This window comes from Colossoma macropomum, unplaced genomic scaffold (assembly GCF_904425465.1).
Source record: "Colossoma macropomum unplaced genomic scaffold, Colossoma_macropomum, whole genome shotgun sequence".
NCBI lineage: Eukaryota > Metazoa > Chordata > Actinopteri > Characiformes > Serrasalmidae > Colossoma > Colossoma macropomum.
In genome coordinates this window covers 29,237,765-29,253,444 of record NW_023494788.1, presented here as the reverse complement: position 1 = coordinate 29,253,444, position 15,680 = coordinate 29,237,765, and the positions used below count along the sequence as shown (strand labels likewise).

General features: G+C 40.8%; 1 protein-coding gene across 1 annotated transcript in view; it reads right to left on the bottom strand.

Annotated features, from left to right (window-relative positions):
• Positions 1-2,858: 2,858 nt before the first annotated feature.
• The window catches only part of mcf2a (MCF.2 cell line derived transforming sequence a), a 49,672-nt gene continuing 36,850 nt past the window's right edge, over positions 2,859-15,680 (bottom strand). Inside the window, exons 22-30 of the mRNA XM_036569093.1 lie at positions 15,310-15,531; positions 13,884-13,976; positions 13,709-13,787; positions 12,767-12,830; positions 8,141-8,241; positions 6,543-6,655; positions 5,285-5,397; positions 4,419-4,522; positions 2,859-4,260 (exon numbers count right to left, since the gene is read on the bottom strand). Coding sequence (XP_036424986.1) covers positions 4,220-4,260; positions 4,419-4,522; positions 5,285-5,397; positions 6,543-6,655; positions 8,141-8,241; positions 12,767-12,830; positions 13,709-13,787; positions 13,884-13,976; positions 15,310-15,531 — 930 coding nt within the window. The 3' untranslated portion in view covers positions 2,859-4,219. The remainder of the gene's footprint in view (positions 4,261-4,418; positions 4,523-5,284; positions 5,398-6,542; positions 6,656-8,140; positions 8,242-12,766; positions 12,831-13,708; positions 13,788-13,883; positions 13,977-15,309; positions 15,532-15,680) is intronic.

Here is a 15,680-nt window from a genome sequence, read left to right as displayed (position 1 = left end):
TGGCTTTGAACAGAGGTAACGCTGCATTAGAGCAGCAGCGCCTCCCCCAGGTCGCGCCCTGCTATTACAGTCTATTGTGAATGAGAATAAACCATAGACGTTTTGGACTAGTACATTTACTTAGGAAGGGGGCCCCACAGGATGCTGGTGGCTGGATATATTTGGCTGGTGGACGGTTCGCAGGCCAGCAGTGACCTTGATGTGTTTTTAAAAATCCAGCAGCACTGGAGTGTTAAAGTGTTTTATAAATTTTCATCCGGTCTTGGTCTGAAGACTGGCCTCAAGACCGTAAACTAGCGGTCTCGTCTCAGTCTCAACCTCATTCGAACTTGGTCGTCTTGGTCTCGGGTAAGGTCACAGAAAGGACTCAGAAATTGTTGTGGAGACCAGCCGAGTGCAGTGCCCCTGTCTGAGGTAACAGAAAGATGTATTATTTTTGAATATCGCAACTCGCGGCCCACACAAACAACCACAAAATCTTCTGTGGATTTAAGCAATCCGTTTGTCTTCTTCTGACTCACCTAATCAGAGAGCTGACTTGGCAGCTACTGAGTGCTTGATGGCTTAAGAGAGGAAAGCTGAAAACAGAGTTCTGGCTCAATTCAAAATTTTCCATTTATTTGAAAAGACCCCTGAGCAAAGAGCGCAAGTCACTGATTTTCAGTTCTCAAGCCCTGAGATACATCTTCACTGCTGTTTTCTTTGTTTCAGTTATGCTTGCACTAAAAAACACAAACATAAACATATAAACATAACTAGCTAAATTTTTTCCAAAACAATCAATGAGACTGACATAAATGTTTTAGCAAATATTCAACGTTTGTCATAAAACATTGTCATCAATGTTTTAATAAAATCATAAAATCTGTTGGTTGAGGATCTGAGTATTTTTGTTTATTGATGTTTATTGGTTTCAAAATTCAAACTTTTCTTAAGGGGAGATTGGAATGTTGTTATTATTATTATTATTATTATTATTATTATGTTTTTATGATTTCATTTAATAATAAAAATGGATGTAGTTTATGTTAAATTGACTTTAGGTGGTGATGTGTGTGTGTGTATATATATATATATATATATATATATATATACACACACATATATATACACACATACAGACTCGGCTCTAGGGGTCTTGACTACAACACTATCGACGCCCCCATGTTAAAAGAGAGGAAAAGATTGAGTGGAACAAATGTGGTTGTGTCCAGCTCAAATCACTTTTCTAGAAAACAATTTAATAATTTATTTAAACATATATTTTACACTTTACAATGGGCTGTACAAAAATGGAACAGATAACATTGTCACATTTACAATAAAGTCAATTTGCATACATATTCCCATCAAAATGAATAATTTAATGACATAACATAAAGCTACTCAGGCATATTAATTCAGAAATAATGCAAGGTTTACAGCTAGAATATCCCATATTTCCAGTCGCGGTGTGTTTAACGTTATAGAGACATGATTTCCAGAGGCTGGCAGAGCACTGCAAGAGAACAACTTGATAGCAAAATAAATAAATTAATAACATAAGAAATGTGTACTTTGGAGGTGCTCCTGCTGCGTCGCCGAACTCATTTCCACTTCAAACGCTGGTATATCAAAGGCAGCCCTCCAACTGGGGGCTTGATTTGATGTGGTAAATTCATATAAGTCTGCAATCAATATTTAATTAAGCGTCGACACAGTGGGTACATTTCATGTTTGCGGTATGATCTCTAATAGGAAGCCTAGATTAGGGAGCACACACACACACACACAAGTGTGAGTGGGGAAACAGAAGTGTCTCCACGCTCTGTTTCAGTTCAACTTGTGCGTCAATCTACGGGCCAGCTCGGGCCCTCGTCTCTTAGTTAATCATCAACTTCACACTGACAGGCTTGATGAAGGCATAGCTGCATTAATGCTCAACAAGCCAGCAGCCTGTGAGTGCATTTAGAAGAGCAGGCTCATTCAGGACTTGTAGACATGCAAACCTTTAAAATATCCAGTGGATCCTGTGACCTATAGTTTATTTAAAGAGCTTTTAAAACTCATTTCTGAGGTTTGGAAAGCTGCACTAAAACACACCAACATTGCTAATCAAATTCTGCAAGTAACAGAGAATATGACATATATAGTACTGTGCAAAAGTCAGAGACCACCTTTCATTTATTTAATTTTCAGTCAAAACGACCACTAAGTATTCATTGAAGTTATTCATCAAAGATGAGACATAAAATAATTACATAAGAAAGAGGAAGGTCAAAGAAAATCGACAACTAGACTTAAAAGACTCTTAACATCCATGCAAAACCTGGCACACCACCAAAACGGTCAATTTTTAGATAAACTGTACTTAAAGCTTTCATCTTTCAGAGTTAGGAAATCAAGCTCCCTTTAGTTTCAGATCCATCCTTCCACTTAGAGAAGTTAACACAAATGAAACAAGGAAGCTGCTGGTGTTCTCAAAACAATGGACTGGCCACCCCAGAGGGAATATTTGGACTGTGAGAAGCAGAAAATGCAACCAACTTCTGGGACTGAACTTTGGAGATGTGGAAAAATATCCCTGTACATTTCATCCAGTAAAAAACTGAAAACAAGTCTCCCTAAAAGAATGGAAGCTGTAAAAAAGGAAATGCATGGACACATTAAATGCTGAACGTTTTGATATTATATACATTTCATATGTTGATGAAATTTGCTGTTACATACATTTTCTGCTTTTTTGCAGATGCTGAAAAATAAATAACTTGTACTGAAAGACTATTCTGACTGGAAATTAAACCAATTAAGGTTGGTCTCTAACTTTTGCACAGTATTGTATATTGAGTTGCCAGTGTAGGACCTTGTACCTACACTCATTGGCCATTTTATCAGGTGCACCTATCATATGGATGCTCTTTGCAGGTATTCAACTATTGACTGTAGCCCATCTGTTGCTGTACCATTTATCAGCCATTTATTCTATTAATGAAAAGAGACCACTTTTATGGTTGTGGTATGGAAGCAGTTGTTGTGGTATGAGGCAGGCGGCGTTCTGAAGTTATTACACAACTAATTTTTGCTGCTGGGTTGAGAAAAGTCCTCCCACCAGAAAAATTTAGCCAATAGTGGTCCTGTGGTCAGAAACAGCCTTAAATAAATACTTGTGCATGGCAAAAAAAAGAGTACAGTCTACCTGCACACAAAGAGTATCAACCAACAAGGTAGTGTTTGTAATAAAATGGCCAGTGTGTACACAGTGTTTAAAAACTCCAGCAATGTTTAAAATACAATTGCGACACGCACTACCACCCAGAACTGTCCACAAGCCAAATAATATCTGATGTGGTGGTCCCTTTTCAGTGATTGATGGAGCAGAGGATAGCTGATAAAACGTGCAGCAGATGGGCTGCAGTCAGCAATTGTAAACCTACAAAGAGGACCTATATGGGAGGTGTACCTAATAAAGCAGCTAATGAGTGCAGATACAAGGTAATATGCTGGCCAATCAGTGTAGGGGAGTAAAGAAAGGCATTATGGCACTACACTTTTTGGCCTTAAAGGTCTCAAAGAGCTAAAGAAGAGTGTCTGTCTGAAACATACAAAGAGCAAATGGGTACATAAGGTACAGCAATCAGCACCCAAAACACACCTGGTTGTATAGGTGGGAGGCCAGAACATGATTAAACACCCAATTCATTGTCAACGGCCTAATTAAAGTATGTCCATGGAGGCTTGCCAGTGTTTATGTGAGGAGGAGAGCAGAAAGAGGTGAAAGGATGGTCACGGCAACAGAAGGCCACATCTGGAAGGATAACGATGGGCCACACAACAGCTGGTAGAACGCTCCAGAGTTCACTGGGGTCAGGAGGACTGAAATGTGTTAACTGAGAAACAGATGACTACGTCAAATTAGATGCATTTTGAAGATGTTCGACCTTTTGTAACTGAAGGTCAGGCCCACAGCAGCCAGAGGAAAAAGAAAAAGACAAAGGGATCTCATCTGATCCTAAAATGCTGGCAAGGGCTTGTACAGTACAATACAACTGCTGATCCATTTGTCAGTCCCTGACATTAGAAAACGTCTAGCTGGAAGACAAACCCAGGAATAATCCCAGTCAGGAGAATGTAGAATAAAGTACAGCAGTAATGTTCAGATGTGGTGGGCAGAGTTCATACAGCTGTGAGGCTTGTTAGACTGAGGGCAACAGTTGGTCCAGACAGCATCAGACGTCTAACTTCAGGGAGAGCTGAGCTTCCGTGCTTTCCGATTCCCTGCTTCTGTAGAGAACATAGGTCAGTATAGAGCATGCCATAATATTTTAAGCATAATCCCTAAACTCATGAAAAAAATGAACTCCATACAGCACCATGCTGACAGTCAAGCAGAAGGACAGTAAACAGGCTCTATGTTGGTTTCAGGTCGAATGACCTCTCACCTCCCAGACGGCTGGAATGCCCTCTGCTGCTGTTTCCCAGAATGATCTGCAGGCTGGCAGCAGGGATCCTGCCCTCCTGCCTCCGGCTCAGATTCTTCACCAGCCTATTACAGACCAAGGGTCAGTTTTGCAACACTGTCAAACTACAAAGATTACGTAAAGGCAGTGCAGTTAATATACAACTGCACTGGAAGTCTTATGTCTCTGTAAATCAGGGGAATCCAATCTTATTAAAGGTCTGGCGAAGCTGCAGGTTTTCATTTCAACAAAGTAGAACCACATATGATCAGCTGTTTAAAGACAAGGACTGATTAAACAAGTGGAATCAGGTGTGCTTCTGCCCATTTTGAATGAAAACTTGCAGCCACATCAGCCCTTTGCGGATGAGACTGGACACTCCTGCTGTAAAAGAAGGTGCCAATTCAACTGCACTGATTTTGGAATCACAGAACTGATTTTAACATTATTCAATAAAACATGCTAACTTTTGGCCAAAAACATTCTCAGGCTACTGAGATGACTACTAATGTAAAAATCTACAAACAGATTTTTACATTTTTTTTCTGTCAGTATTCCATAACTCTGTATATATTTCTTTCAGTTACATTTACATGTTCAGTGTATTTTTATAAAATAATTTGGAAAGGTGGCAAAATAATCTGGTCAAATCAGCCAAATTCTGGCAAAAATGATATTTCATGATGCACTGAATCAGTTCCTCAAATTAAATCGCTGTGAAGTTAAAGATTTACACCCTGGCATTGGTTAAAACAAATAATTTTTGTAGCGTTTATGTTACTGTATTCTGAAGCTAATCTAACATGTAACCTAAATCTTAAATTAAGGTGAGTAAGATTAGCACACACCACTGGCCGTCATTCTCCTCCTGCTGCAGCTGTATGACATCACCACACTTGATGATGAGGTCATCAGGCCTGTATCTGCGGCAGTCTGCTAAGGCTCTGTACCTGCCTGGGGTCTGGGAAGAAATCAGGATGAAGGAATATTTGGGGGAAGAAGCAAGGACCACCAGTGAAGGGTATTTGAAGAGTATCTTAGCATAGGTACTTTGTGCTTTGGTCTATGCTATACACTACACTTTACACATCCAATTTTTTTTGCCTATATGTGATGTGATTTTTTCAGAGCTGTGTGAACACAAACATCTGAGTCAGTTTATGTGGTCTTAGATTAGATATGTATTCAAAACGACCTTTCTTTTTAAAAATCACACTTCACTGTGTGCACATGGAATTATGATGCACATATCATAGTTGTCATCTCATCATTCAGTCTGTTCACACTATTGCCGTTATTCCACCAGGGGTATAGTAGAGTATGGTACTGTTACAAATCCAGAACTATTCATACCATGGTCAAGTACTTGTGTCCACGTAACAGAACTGTGAAAGTAGGCGGAGTTTGGCTTGTGTGGTCACATGATTTCTCACGTGAATCCAGCATTGCAAAGCTTCAAGTTCTGATTTACCTTTTACTCTGTGTTTGATTTTGTGTGAGAGTCACAGACACCGACTGTGGCCAGTTAGTGTATTTTTGTGTTTTTAACATTGGTCATCTGACCCCAGTGACACCACATGACAATTCTGTGGTGACTGAAATTGACCAATTAGTGGTCTGTACCATTAGCAGCCCACCCAAATGTCCTGGTTTGGCATGCCTGGCACCCCAACAAGAAGGGTAACCAGAAGTGAAATATTATATGCTGTATGTTCATAAAATTAGTTTCTTTATAAAAACGATCAAGCATTTACAAACTATGATTCTGCACAAAACTCACTTGAGAGTGCTCTCTAGAGTTTGACAAAGCCGGAAGACATTGATATTGAGTAGCAATTCTCCTCACAACATATTCTCTAGTGTAACCACATTCAGCTCAGGTACTCCAGTATGGTACAGTTCACTTGGCAGTGGAAATAACAACAAAAAGCGTGATCACAGATTTATAACCGCACTGTACTGCACCACACTGCCCAGTGGAAAAAACAGCAGACTGGACAGTTATAGGTCACCTACAGCAGAAAGCAGAAAGACTGGATCTGATCATAATGATACTTAAAAATAAGACTTGTAATGTGATGGTAGCCTGAGAGCCAGTGCACACACCCACTGAGCAGAGTCATCTTCCTCAGTGTCAGTCAGGTTGGAGAGGCTGTTAGCTCCACTCCAGTCCTCCAGACCCTCACAGATATCAACAGAGTGAGGAGCACCCGGCCAGCCTGCAAACACACACATATACTTACATTTCACAGTATTTACAGCTACCATCCAATACCAAGATGCAGTACATACAAGTGCTGTTAAGTCGATTTCAACTCTTGGTGATCATATGGATAGTGTTTCTCCAGAACATCCTGTCTTTGTTTGGGTATTCAGGCTTCTGAATGGCTGGTTCATGATTCCTCTGACTGTAGCCATCTGTTACTGATCAGCTGTTCTTCCTCTTTTCCCTTTTTTTATCAACTCTCCCAAACAGAATAAACTTTTCCAATGAACTGGTTCTTCTGAGAATATGAGCAAAATAAGTTGTAGTTTGTTTATCTGGGCTTCAAGTAAGACAGGCATGTCAAACCGGACACCTTTTGGGCCAAAGTGCAGATTAGTGTTTCCCCTTATTTAACGCTCTGAATTCAGTGCATGTAGGCCTCGCTAATTAGCCGATGAGCTGAATCAGGTGTGTTTAATGAGGTAGGTTGCTAAAGTTTGCAGTGTTCCAGTGGCCCACAAGGACTGGAGCATGACACGTGTGAAGTAAGAGGTGAGGCTCGATTTGTTCGATGATCCATTAGTTTGTTTTCTTTGCTATCCAATGTACTCTCAAAAGTCTTCGCCAGGTTCAAAGGCTTCAATATTCCTCCTGTCTTGCTTGTTTATTATTTCTTGTACATCACAGAGAGAAGACCATAGCCTGGACTATTCTGATTTTTTGTTTAAAGAAACTAATTATTGTATTTAAAGACGCTGTCTACCATTTCCACATCTTTTTCATCAGTGGTAAAGTTGGCAGTTTTTCCAGTTGTCATAACCTTAGTTTTTCATCATATTGAGCCAAAGGCCCTTCTTTTCACTCTGTTCTTTAACTTTCCTCATAAGAGCCTTCAGATGTTCCAGATTTTTTTGTTGTATCATCCACATTTCAAAGGTTATTGATGTTTCTTCCAGCAATCCTTAATCCTAGATCATCTTCCTTCAGTCCTGCTTCTCTCATTATATGTTCTGCATAAAGGTTGACATTCATTTATATATTAATTTATTTACAAATACTGTATACAACTTAGAGACTATCCTGAATCAGCTGTATAGGCATATATAATTGTACATTCTGCAGCAGTGGTACCTATAAAAGGTACCCAAAAAGGCTTTGATAAACTTAACTGATGTTGGCAGCCTGTGTGAGCTTCACTAAAAAGAAAACATGGATGTGGGTGGAGAGATTGCATGGTTGACGGTGTTTCATCAACAACGCTGTGAGTGAATGTGGGTGGCACAGATAGTTGGATTGAACACTACATGAAGCTCATGGGGGGGTGCGATGAAGCTCATGATCTCTTAGCAAGAACACATATTGCACAGGTTGTTGATGTGTGTGTGTGTGTGTGTGTGTGTGTGTGTGTGTGTGTGTGTGTGTGTGTGTGTGTGTGTGTGTGTGTGTGTATGGTTTAAATATGCACATCACCCTGTGTATGTGTATGTGCGGTACCCACTGCGCCTGTTGCGCTGGTGCTGTGGAGAGTGGCTGGCTGGATCTGGACTGCTGCGGCCCGACTCTGTCTCCTCCGAGCTGACTGACGCTCTCTGCTGTTTGCTGAGATAGAGGAGGAATATAGTACATTTAAGCACTGCTCGAGTTGGATTAGTTTTAACAGAGGAGGTTGTGTAATGTAATTTGTAAAGGATTTGACTGACCAATTCATACTAGATAAAGTATCTGTAATTTCACTGAATAACAACAGATAGCTCAGTTTGTAATGTTTCACGTTTAACTGCAGCTTTTGACAAAAAGGGCTGTTGTCAGTGAATGTCAGTCAATCTCTGCATTTAGCAGGACTGTCACTATTATTACATAATTGTCTGATTGCAATTATTAGCAACGATCACAATTATCTATAAAATTACAATCATATGTGTACATTGCAACAAATGGACTGTGACTTGGGTGCATTATTATCCATTTGAGTTGAGGTAAATACACTACACGGCCAAAAGTATGTGGACACTCCTCCAAACATTGACAGTAGAATGGGTCACGCTGAAGAGCTCGGTGACTTTAAACGTAGCGTGTTATAGGTTGCCACCTTTGCCACAAGTCAGTAAAATTTCTGCCCCGCTAGATCTGCTGGTGCTATTTTTGTGAACTGGCCATGCAAACTCACAGAAAGGGGCTGAAGAGCGCTGAAGTGCATAGCACATAAAATTCACCTAACCTCCCTTGAATTACTCACAACAGCGTTCCAAACAGCCTCTGAAAGCACAATCACCACAAGAACTGTTTATCACAGGTTTCATAAAATGGGTTTCCACGGCCAGCTGCACACTAGCTTAAGCCTAACTCCATATTAATGCCCATGGTTTTGGAATGGGATGTCTTACAAGCTCATACAGGTGTGATGGTCAGGTGTCCAAATACTTTTGGCCATATAGTGTAGAAAGCTGATTCTGTAGCACCTATGAAGAGCAGCAGTGAGTAATGTTTGTTTATTTGATGCTTGTTAATAGCGCCGTTAGAGGGCAGTGGCAAGTAATGTTTATTTGCGCTCAAGCAGTGTATGTTGTTGGCTGGAAGCCACTAAGCATTGACGACTACAAAGCAAGATAACTAATCAGCCAATCTGCCCACTTTAGGCTTTTAATTATTAACCAATTAACCAAATAAGACAATTAAGTTGATAAATGTAATTATTTAAATGGCAATTAATCGTCAGTAAAAAATTCAGGACTGTGACAGGCCTAACATTCAGTGAATTACAGAATTTAATTTGCTCTAGAATTAGTATTGTCAGTCTTGTTAAAACTATGGGCATTGCAGATTCATACTGGATTAAAATCACAGATGTTATCAGTAATCACTTAAATTACAGTACCTCCACAGGTAAAACTAATCCAGCTTAAATAGGTTTGTCAATAAATGCACTCTCTCCCTCTCTCTCTCTCTCACACACAAACACTCACACTTTTCTGTGAAACGCACAAGCCAAACTGGCCATCAGCCCAGCATAAATCAAGTCAAAAGCTGGCAGATGTCTGCAGATGCAAGTCTGCATTCAAGTCTATGGAGAAACTGACTGTCCATTATTAGAGCAGAGCCACATGCTGAGAAGTAAATGGAACAAAAGTAAGATTTGTCAAGATTTTATTCACTAAGCTTGGCTGTTCAGCACCCATCCTTGTGATTATAGCATTTCTGCACAAACAGAAATACATGTATTGGCTTTGATCTACGAAAAGCCTGTCTTAAAGAGATGCTTCAACCAAACAATTCTAATGTGGCTAACAATGAATGAAAGCTAATGTTGATATGGTATTAAACTGGCAGCTTTCACTGGTAGCCACGTTAAAAGCATGGTTTCAGCAGCCAAAAACATCAAGTCAACCAAACACTCGTTTATCACCTTCCTTTGCATTTCATGCAGAACTGATGCAGAGATGGGGCAGTGAAGTGCGGCCCTGAATCATGAGTGAGTGCACACTGGGGATTGGACAGTAAGCTGTGGTATGAAAGGGGCTGGAATGGCAGCCAGTGAGTGACCACAGCAGCCACAGCAGTCATGGTGTAACGGAGCGGAATCGAAGCGGCCCTCTCCCCCCCGCCCGCTTTACCACGGAGCGTCACTGGCGCTGAGAGGGGCGAGTGAGGTGTGGGCTTCGGGCGCGCAGACACACACACGCACCCGCCGATAGGGACACAAGGTCCAGGCGCGGCAGGCAACCCTTAAGAACGCCGCGGGAAGGCCGCATGGCCCTGCAGGAGGACAGGCAACCACACACAGCGGCTTCATCCTCCCATCCATTATTCACATCATCATAATCACCATCATCATCACAAACTCACTTTAACCCTGCAAGAAGGTTTGGGAATTTACACCACTCATCAAAAGTCTGGAATCAGTGGTTAAATTCACTGATAGAATGACCACTTTCAATAATATACGAATCTACAATATACAGTTTTGTGGTAGGTAGTTGTACAAAACCAATTCAAAAAGTTATGACAGAGTTAGCACAGTGTGAAATGTTAACATGTTGAAAACGGTACAAAAAACTATATTTTATGTTGTACCTTATGAACACTGTTTTTTGTAAATATACGCTCATCCTAAATTTGATGCCTGCAGCATGTTCCAAAAATGCTGGGACAGGAGCATGTTTACCACTGTGTTACGTCACCTTTCTTTTTCACTACACTTGGGGACTGAAGACCTGAAACTAAAAGTGTAATTTTTTGCCATTCTTTTGTTATACAAGTCTTCAGTTGTGCAACCACATAGGGTATTTGTTGTCATATTCTGAGCCTAATAAGACCTATGTTTTCAGAGGGAGACAGTTCTGGACAGCAGCACGGCCATCATCTCCACTCTCTGATTATGCAGCCATGCTGTTGTAACGTGTGCAGAACGTGGCTTGGTGTCGTCATGTTTAAATAAGGGTGTCTAGAAGGCAGTATCTATTGCGCCAAAACATGTTCAGCATTAATGGGGCCTTCCCAAATGTGCAGGTTACCCATTAATACCCCCTCCATACCATGTCAGACACTGGCTTTTAAACTTTAAACTGGTAACAATCTGCATAGTCCTTTTCTTCTTCGACCCAGAGAACACGTTACACACTTATTTCCATAAATGGTCTGAAAGTATATTTCCACTGTGCATCAGCCCATTTCAGATGACCTTGCTGATGCATTTTTGCTAAGTAGCGAACCTCAACTAACCTTGCTCATAAATGGCTAGGTCATTCCTGGATGCTCCTTTTATATCCAAGCATAATTGTTGTGCTAGGCACCCAACCCCTTTGACTGTCGACAGCCATGAGAGGTAGTGGGAAGGTGGTACTCAATCCCTGTGCCAACAAGGAGCACGAGAGATAGTGAGAGGAGGATGACAGCTGCAAGAGCTGGAGGGAGAATAACAACAGCCCCAATAGGCAGCGTGATAACAACGTCTGGGAACCCCTGCACCGACAACAGCCATGAGAGACGCTGGGAGGCTGACGACAGCTGCAAGAGGTGTGAGGCTTGCACCCGAGTCCCACCTCCTGAGCCCCGCCTCCTGTTCCACAGTGAGGCCACCATACTATGCCTGACGTTTGATCCTGGTGGCAGAGCTGCGGAGCGAGGGTGGTAACAGGGAGGTGCTTTAAAAGGAGCAGAGAAGGAAGAGAGGGGAGACGGAGCATGTTTCATTTCACGCTCTGTGTGTGAAATAAAAAGTGAAATGACTGCTGCCAACGTCATGCCTGCCTCTGGGAGTAGCACACAGAGTGCTACAACTGCATCATCTGTTTAAGATGTTTCACAACATTTTCAACTTTTTTGGAATGTGTTACAGGCATCAATTTCTGAATGAGTGTACGTTTACAAAAATAATGAAGTTCATAATGTAAAACATTAAATATCTTGTCTTTATACTGTTTTTCTTTAAATACAGGTGAAAGTAGATTTATAAATCACTGCTTACTGTTTTCATTTGCATGTTATCTACTGTACCAACTTTTTTGGAATTGGGTCTCTATAAAAAATGATTCTTATGTGATGCTAGTGACTTCAAAGGTCACAAATATGTTGTTGGAAACTAAAGACTGTAGATGATTCTGTAATAACTGAGAGAAGAAATGAAAAGTATGAAATTATAATGGCATTGAGAATGATGTTAAAATAAAATTAACATTTAGAATGCCTTGAAGCTGAAAAGTAGTCATTAAATCTCAAGGCAGATAACTTGACAAGAAATTACTATAAATAGATAATTATGCCACATTATTTATCATTTAATATTTTCTTGCTCATGCCTGAAAACTTAAAATACTGAATAAGACATCTAAAACTTCTTGGTATGAAGTTAAATCATAATTCATTCTACACTGTATAAGGTATTACTGAAAACAATAAGTGATTCCAAACTTTTGAACAGTCGTGTGCACGGATGCATTGCTCGAATTCTACACATACAGTACATGGTTGAAGCAGTAGGAGGTCTAAGAGCAGGGAAGGGAGGTATTAGGTAGGAAAGATCAGAAGCTAAAGAAGCGAAGGAGTGGGAGAACAGATAGACTGCTGCTAAGCGCGCCGAGTGTCAGTTCTTACTGTTTAAAAGGAATCAACACACAAAAACATTTACCTCTCAGAGAGGGGTGGAGACAGCTGCATCTGCTCAGCCAGCGGGCTCAAGTGACACAATTCCTCTGAACCAAACACAGAGCAAAGGATAGGAAAGAAGTTGAATAAGCAGGATAAATGAGTCGTTAAAGAGCATGAAGTCTCTTTTAGGGTCTGGCCTGAAATTATGTCACTGATACCGATCCTAATTTTAAGGAAGTAAATATTCCGACAACTACTAATATCAGCCAATATAATTTAATATGGTCTAAAATTAAACAGACTCCTACAGTTTTAGTTAAACAGTGCTTTACTGCTCAGAGTGCAGCAACTGTATGAGTATCAGCCCTATCGTAAGGAGATTGCGAGTTTGATCACTAGTGATGTCACAGCCAGCAGTGGCCTTGTGCCCAAGAACATACTAGGCCTTGTTCTCTCTGGGTTGGGGGGACAGGAATACCCTGCCTCTCCCCCATCACTTAGTGCAGTGCTAGCCAATGTGCGCCACCATTAACTGAATAGCAGTCAGCATTCTCCCCCAAACATGATGTTGTTTTAGCAGCAATTTGAAAAGATGCAGTGTCTTCATGTGACTCAGAGGAAGCGTGTGCTAGCCTTCACTCTCTCAGCTTGGTGGCATTGTGTGATTGGGGAGACAGCTAGAAAGTGGAACTGGCAATGACTAAACTGGGAAGAAAAAAATGAATAAAAAAAATAAAAAGTGCTGTACTAACTGATAAACTGCTAAAATAATCGAATTATGTCAGCACTGGGGGAAGAGCTTTCAGTGGATTCTGTTAATTTGTTCCTATTTGTCTTATTTATCAAATTTTCTTCACATAAAGGTGCAATAATGGTGAACAGCTGGTGACCACCAACTTAGAAGTCAATGTAAAGAGCGAAAGAAAGTGGTTCCTTAATGTCGGGCCCTAATCTCAAATCTATCCAACAGTATAAAAGAGACCTTTGAGTATTTTTTGCTGGTTGGTGAGGATTTTTCTCATCTCGTTCAGCCAGGCAAGCTTCACCTCCACTGTTGGTGCCTTAGAATCAGAGAAAAGAGAGATGTATAAGCATGTGAGAGTGAAACAGCTGAGCCCACACAAACGCTTGGCCTAAACCCACCAGGATGAGCTCACCTGCACCACATACACCTCCTCTCTGCCACTGTACCAAATCTCAAACTTCTTCACATCTCCTTTTACATTCTCTGTAATGCCCACCGCACTCATCTGAAAGAAGCAGCAAACCCACTCACAGCAAGCAAGACACCTTTTACTTACTGGCTTACAAAATGCATGGTCACTTATTGCTCTTTTCGTGATACAATACACACAAATATACGCTTAGGGAACGATACTATATGTCAAGTGGAAGTAGGTTTGTGTCTCTGCACTAAAAGTTACATGAATGTTAGTTTTTAATAGTCAACTAGTTATTTAACCCCTTAAAATCCCAGGCTTATTACATACTACAGCTTATTATTCAGTAACTACAGGGACTTCAATACAAACTGACTGAGCTATTCTTAGGTTATAGAAGTGTGTAATAAAACTTTGGGCTCACCCACGAATTAATGAAAAGTATTTTATTAGTATCTTTGCACTGATGCTTCATTTTGAGGTGGTTATGCACAGCAGAAGTACAGCGCCTCGTAATATAAACATACAAGAGAAGGAGAAATGCAAGGAAACACAAACCACAGTTTTTAAATGAATAATTTCATTTAGTGAAGGGAAAACATTTTACAACACCTACAGCACCCATGTGAAAAAGTAATTATCCCCCAACGTAATAACTGGCTGTACCGCCTTTAGCAACAACAACTGCAACCAAATGCTTCCTATAACTGGAGATCAGTCCTTCACATTGCTGTGGAGGAATACTGGCCCACTCTTCTTTGCAGAATTGATTTAATTCAATCACACTGGAGGGCCTTTAGGCATGAACCGCCTGTTTAAGGTCCTGTCACAGCATCTCAATGGGGTTCAGGTCATTACTTTGACTAGACCATTCAGAGGTGGACTTGCTCTTGTGTTTTGGTTTGTTGTTTCTGCATAACCTAACTGCACTTGAGCTTCAGATCACAAACTGAAACTTGTGCCTTGTGTTTTTTTCAAATGTGAGACGAGCCTTTATGGTTAGCAGCAGTTGTCACCTGGCAACTCTCCCTTGAATACCATGATGATAATTTAAAAATGTACTTTGCGTTTTACTCAGGTTGTCTTTGTCTTATTTTAAATTTTGTTTTATTTTGCATATTTTGATAAATATGCCAAAATGAAGAAATCAGAAGGGGGTGAGCACTTTTTCATGGCACTGTAGTTCTGCTGAATTTCGGTCTTACACAACTTGCAATTGACAACAGAACTGGTTTCATCTCTTATGAAGTATTTAGACTACTGAAATACATTTGGCCTGAAAACTGAAGCCTTCCTTCTGCATGCTGACTACTACATCTGCCCCTCCTGCATTTCATTACTGAAATCAGTGAAGAAAATTAGCACAGACTAGTGGATGTATTACACAGTGGATATATCAGACTAACAGCATGAGGTGCTCTACCTTTAGACAGTGTTTGAAGCTGTAGGAGGGGGTTTTGTCAGCGTTCTCGCCGTGCTCCTCCCTGCGCTTACAGAACAGCAGTGCTCGCTCATGCAGGAACAGGTGCCTCTGCATGGGCTTAAAGCGCGTCAGATCCTTCATCCGCGTCGGACCCTTTTTATGACCGATCCACACACAGAAGGAGCCCTGCATCAGGACCCGGCCCAAATCGCTCAGATCACCCTAACACACAAACAGCATGAGTGATGAAACATACCTGACATCACACAGCATGTCAGTACAGCTGATGAGTCCTGCATCAGCTCCTGATTCAAGAAGGATTTCTAAATAAGCAGGACAACTTAAGACAAAAGTGTGTACTGGCAAATAGG